This window comes from Xiphias gladius, chromosome 21 (genome assembly GCF_016859285.1).
Source record: "Xiphias gladius isolate SHS-SW01 ecotype Sanya breed wild chromosome 21, ASM1685928v1, whole genome shotgun sequence".
Classification (NCBI taxonomy): Eukaryota; Metazoa; Chordata; class Actinopteri; order Istiophoriformes; family Xiphiidae; genus Xiphias; species Xiphias gladius.
This window is the reverse complement of record NC_053420.1, coordinates 16,981,962-16,987,961: the sequence shown is the minus strand read 5'-3', so window position 1 is coordinate 16,987,961 and position 6,000 is coordinate 16,981,962. Positions and strand designations below refer to the sequence as shown.

Sequence of the window (6,000 nt, the reverse complement as noted above, 5' to 3'; positions counted from 1 at the left end):
TTCAATGTATGAATTAATTATTTCAAATTTAACTTTAAAAATTTCCTGACTTATAAATGAGCCTTTCTTCTCCTTTTCCCAATGAAATAAAGTGTTATTTGGTCTTATTTGGCTTGTTGAAATGTGATTAAAGTGAAATTAATTTATGTTGAAATAAACAGACTGCGATTTCTACAATATACACTTGTAATCTGGTACCTTTTATAACAAATATCTGATATTCCACTTGTACAATAGCAGGATGCACCTTGATATCAGCAAACGGCTCTAATGCAAAATACTTAAAAAGGGAAAAAAAGCCAATTTAATTTTTAAAAGCAATGTTATTTGACTTTGACGATAAAATTGTGAGGTAAGATGGAAATGGTAGAAAACAGTTTAATCAGTAAAAACAGGAGCGGCAGAGTAAAAGAGACAATCCTCTGTTGAGACACCAGAGTGGATATGAATGATTGGCATGAAATGCATACATTTAATTCAAATGGTTGGTAAAAAATGGCATTCACAAACGTCACATCAATTTGACTGAATGTAACAGAGAGTGATTCCTAAAAACAGGGTGTGAATGCGTGAAGGAAGTTTACATATTTACTTGCATTTAAAGATATGTTCTCGCTTCATTTACAGGCCACTCTGTACAGTAAAAATGGATTACAGCTCAAACAGTATTACAGCACAAATTTGCATGTATTTCATTATTTTACAAAAGACAAAAGCGCCGTAGCTAATCTATAAAATACAGCTGTTTAGTCACTGAACTTGAATGAATGCGTTCATCCCTCAGGTAAAATGTTGAAAAATGAGAGCGCTTTTAACGTCCATAAAAAATGCACTCTCAGTGATTTACACAAAAACAATTAAACAAAAAAAAAAAAAAAAAGATATCAAGAGTCCTTTGAATCCTCTTTAGGTCTACGCAGGCCGGTTTACCTTCTCGAAGGCTGAACAGTATCTCCAGCTGTTGCCTCTGGAAACATCCTTCATTAATGAGAACTAGCTTATACGGAGCATCCATGGACAGGCGGATACAGCGATTTGACGAGCCTCTGTGTCTGTGAAGGGACCTGCACTCGACCGTCCTGTGCCTCTTGGACATTTTCCGGCATGTAAAATAACTCAATAACCTGAGTCTGAACCCCTCCAACCTCAGACTGGCACAAACACTAACAACTCCAACAGTGACATAAACAGGCAAACCAGAAAGACAAAGTAGCTATGCATGAAAAAGGAATGTCCCTGAATGTTTGCAGGTCTACAACTAAATGTTGCCCCCCCCACACACACACACACACAATGATCTCTTTATTGTTCCACAGTGTTCAAAACAAAATATATATTCTGGAACAAAAAAACACTACAAAAACAAACAAACAAAAAAAACAAAATACTACCAAAAAAAAAAAGTCAACCGCCAACAAATTTGGGCAGTAACTAAAAAAAAAGTGCATTGCTTCAAGTATGTAAACAAAATGATTTCTTTAAAGGGAGAGTGAGACTCGTGTCAGTGTGCATGAGCCTGGGCCAGTGCAGTGACTCCTGAGGTTTGGCACACATGTATGAACACACACGCACACACACACGCGCGCGCGCACACACAAATACAGTAAAACACACACACACACACTCCTTCAGAGGATGATGATGACGAGGGGGAGCTCCTTCTTTTTCCACGTAATTTTATAATTTTTTTTTTTTTAAAAGGGGAAGTCCGGTGCTCCCTGTTTGCAGTCAGAGTTGAGGCGGGAGGCTCTATGACCTGCAAAGACACACCCCTCTGTCAGCGTGCGAGCGTCACATGGAGGTGTTGCAGTGGCTGCTGGGAAAACAGGGTGGTGCATGGAGGATGAAGGGGAGGAGGAGGAAAGTGAGTTCAGGATGGATGGAGAGGAATGTTTCGGGGACGAATGAAGCGCACAACGAGAAAGAACACAAAAAAAAAATAAACGTGAGGCAATGAAACATTTCCACACACACACACACACACACACACACACACACACACACACACACACACACACGAAGGCTGTGAGGGGTGACCAATGCTAAAATGATGCACCAATCTGAAGACAGTGATCCTGATTGTTTTTGAATGAGGATCAGAGCTTCATGGGATAAAATTAAAGAATAAAAATCTATGATTTTTGGAAAAGAGAAAAGGGGCAAAGAAGGTTGATTAGTAAACTACAATTTATGTTTTGTTTTTTTTTTGTTTTTTTGCTGAATTTCAAGAAGTGAGTGTATAAAAGTGGCTTTGATATACACGTTTAAGAGATGGATTTAACGGCTGCTGTTGCAATCACACCTTCGTATTCAGTTTTTAAAATAACCATTCGCATTGTTTTATCACTCAGAACTACATTTAGACTCACTGTTTGGGTCCAGTCAAATTGCACGTAAATTTAAACCCTTCAGGATCTCTCTACGTCGACTTTTACACTGTGGGCAATGGCAGGATCGGTGCTGTCTTCATTTGGCTTAACATTAACATTCAAGCTAATTAAGTGGAAATGAGACCGACCACAAGCAATGGAAACAACAACCACTGAGGACGGCAGCACAAGTCGTAGTCTGACACAGACAGTTGAACGAAACACCGAATGACTTCCGCAACAAACAGTAACACAACACTGGACACGTTTAAACTGACAGTGGGTTCACTTCTGCACAAAACATTCGGGTGGTTTATGGAATTTTTTTTCTCTACTTGTATCTAATATACATTTTTATCTCTGTGTCTTATTTTGTGTTAGTACTCACTCTGATCCCGACGAGTCTCCGTCCACCGTCCCCGCCTTGATGCACATGGCGACACCGTTCAGCTGATCGGGCGGGCCGGGTTTAGCCGGGCGGGCTCGACCGTCACTCGAGGAGGATCCCTGCGGGGACGCCGTGCCTGGGGCGTTTTCACACAGTTCGTTGTGGATGCGATTGAGACCGTTCCTCTCTACAATAGGAGAGAGCTGCTTCTTCTTTAGGATCCCTGCATTGGATGAAAAAAACAAGAAGTGACGTTTTCTGTGAAAACACAACAATAGACAGGGAAGTAATCTGAACGACGGTAACGCACTCATAATTAAAATCTAATAATATGGTGGGATAAATTACTTGTGTAGTTCCACTGGTCCAGTATTTTCAAACGAGATAAAGATTCGATTACATGAAATTTTGAAATGGGCTGAACAGCACTGAGATCAGGCAAAACTCTCAGACCACATGGTCATTTTTTACAGTTATTTAATGACAATAAGGACATATTTTAAATCGCAACAGTATTCAAAAAAAAAAACAAAAAAAAAAACACATGCTAAAGGTGTACGTAATGTCCGGACTCCTGGCGGCCGGTGCGTTGGGCCGAACTTCACCTTTGTGAGGGTGGGCGTTGAGGTTGGGCAGACTGGGCAGAAGCACCCTCATGGTGTCCAACGTCCGGTCATCTGAAAACGGGCGGGTGTCGCGGCCGAGGCTCAGCTCCGGATTGGCCAGAGTTTCTGCCTTCAGTCTGTCCGCACCTGTGAGCTCGCTGTCGCTCGCTGCTGCGTAATCTCCAGGCCAGTACATCTTGCCCAAACTGTTGTCTGGAAAACAAACACAGAGAATGGATAAAGTCTCGGAAAATGACTGAAGATGTAACTCGATTTAGTGCTACCGTACTTACTATGACGTACTACACACTAATATTTTAAGGATTGACCTGGCTGAGATGGGTTAACTGTCCGCTCGTGTCCTAATGAACATATGTGGGGTAAACATCATACACCTGTAACACCGGCAGCTTTTGTTCAACAGCTCCATCGGTTTGTTATTATCGAAACGATCCCATTTTCCAAAAAATAAATGCCTGGCGATCTTTAAAAAAAACCTCATACCGGTTTATTTATTTATTTATTTTTGGTTAAGGATCTCTGTTGCTCAGAGGGTTGATTATGTTTTTTTCTTCCAGAGATAAAGGAATTTTTCAGGATTTTGCAAATACCTTTAGAACAACAGTTTTGTTAAACAAGTCAAGTAAAGTCAGCTTTATTTATATAGGCCAATATCCCAAATCACAAATTTGCCACATGTTGCCATGCAGTCTGTACATCATACAAAACCCTTCGTCCCGTCCTATAAAACAGAGGACACCTCAACAGCAGAGGGATCCCTCTTCCAGGACAGACATGCAGTAGATCTTGTGTGTACATAGTGGACCAAGACGGCAGAATTTCAAGGCTCTGGATTTTTCAAAGATCGATGGATATGAGTTTTTTTGGAAAATCAAAATAAATAAACGAGAGGCACAAATTGGGTCTGGCTTCAGATGAGCTCCTGTACCATGTGGTTGAGGTCTCTTGGTCACATTGGACGCCAGGTTTTCCCAGCATTCCTCTGGGGCGAGGGGACCCTCCTCGTCCTCGCTGTCAGAGGAGTGTGTGGAGGCGTAGGAACCGCTCTGGTCATCCTCTAGAGACAGGTCGCTGTCCGAGTCGCTGTCATGATCTACACAGAGAGAGTGTACCGTTAGTCCAGTGTCACATTTCGATGCAAGTGAAGTGAATCGGAGAGGATGAATGAGGAAAGTACCATCCAAGTGCTCTTTAGTTTCAGGGAAGAGTGACGCGTGGTCGTTGAGTGCGATGTGCGCCTGACTGTTACTTAACACGTCGTCCCTGAAGAGAGACAAGAAGTCAGTTCACAGTTGCTACCATCCCCCGGACGGGGAATGCCGCGTATTCATCCTAATTCTTTACATCCTTTCCTCACCGGAGCACAAATGGCACGTAGCTCTGCTGGCTCTTGCCGCTCTGCATGGTGCCATTCAGAGACACACTGGAGTCTCCGAAAGGGAGGTGGTACAACCTGCCGTCCATGTAGTTTGTGTTGCATTTGTAGCCCTGAAAATTCAGAGAGGAGGACAGGAAAAGTGTTTTAACAATTTAAAAGACTTATCCAGGATTAACACACCACCACCGTGTTTTAACAATTTAAAAACCTATACAGGATTAACAGACCATGTATTGGTCTAGTGCGGTTGATTGAGCTGCTGATTAAAAGACAGCGAACAACACTGATTAAGATGCTTTAAGGATAAGTTTGGTGTTATTCTATATTTTTCTTATTGTCGTGAAATCCCATGAAAATACCAAAACCAACAATATAAAAATCCACCCAGTACTTTCTGACTCGGCTGTGGAAGCAAAGAAAGACCATAATAATTTGATTTTTGAAGCAAATTAACACCTGATTGTGAAACTGCATCACTACTTAACACTAAATGTTGAAATCTGAATATTTTACGAAACCATCTATCTGAATTTACGCGTTTAAATTTTGTTCAAGTTCAAGTGTGCATGGTTTCCAGTCACTAATCTGAACTCATCTTTCTTCGGTTATGTAACTGACAGAACATAACTTGGTCTGTGTACAGATGCCTTCAATCATATCTGAAGTTCAGAAACTTGGTTTTTGGACTTGACTTGAAGCCCACTGGTTCCTCCTTTCTTCCTCCTTAAGACATAAATCTTTAAAAACAGCTCACAAATATATAGTTTCTTTTTTCTTTCCTTTTTTTTTTTAAAAAGACATGTTTTTAGCAAACTTAACTTAAACACCGGAGAGTAGTGAATTTTTTTTGGGGGGGGGTTGTTGACAGTAACCAAAAATATAGAATATTTTCACCCTTATCCTTTCAGGTTGTTACTATAGTTTGACCCATTTTTATACACTTGACACTGTTATATAATTAAGTCAACAAATGACAAACAGTTTCAACAAAGTCCAGAAAGTTAACTGCTGATAGCTTTAAGGTTTTTGGCGAACATAATGATAGAAAAACATGCACTGGCTGGTCTGAGATCATTACAGATGCGGTGTGTGTGTGTGTGTGTGTGTGTGTGTGTGTGTGTGTGTGTGTGTTTGTCTGTGTGTGTGTGTGTGTGGTGTGTGTGATTCCCTTTCCCAGGAGCCTTAGTGTTTTTAGAGAAGCTCCGGAAATTGTGACCAAAGCTGAGATCTACATCCTGG

General features: G+C 41.0%; 1 protein-coding gene across 1 annotated transcript in view; it reads right to left on the bottom strand.

Annotated features, from left to right (window-relative positions):
- Window positions 1-209: 209 nt before the first annotated feature.
- The window catches only part of celsr2 (cadherin, EGF LAG seven-pass G-type receptor 2), a 64,727-nt gene continuing 58,936 nt past the window's right edge, over window positions 210-6,000 (bottom strand). The window contains exons 29-34 of the mRNA XM_040159405.1: window positions 4,741-4,871; window positions 4,561-4,646; window positions 4,312-4,476; window positions 3,363-3,575; window positions 2,758-2,980; window positions 210-1,816 (exon numbers count right to left, since the gene is read on the bottom strand). Coding sequence (XP_040015339.1) covers window positions 1,792-1,816; window positions 2,758-2,980; window positions 3,363-3,575; window positions 4,312-4,476; window positions 4,561-4,646; window positions 4,741-4,871 — 843 coding nt within the window. The 3' untranslated portion in view covers window positions 210-1,791. The remainder of the gene's footprint in view (window positions 1,817-2,757; window positions 2,981-3,362; window positions 3,576-4,311; window positions 4,477-4,560; window positions 4,647-4,740; window positions 4,872-6,000) is intronic.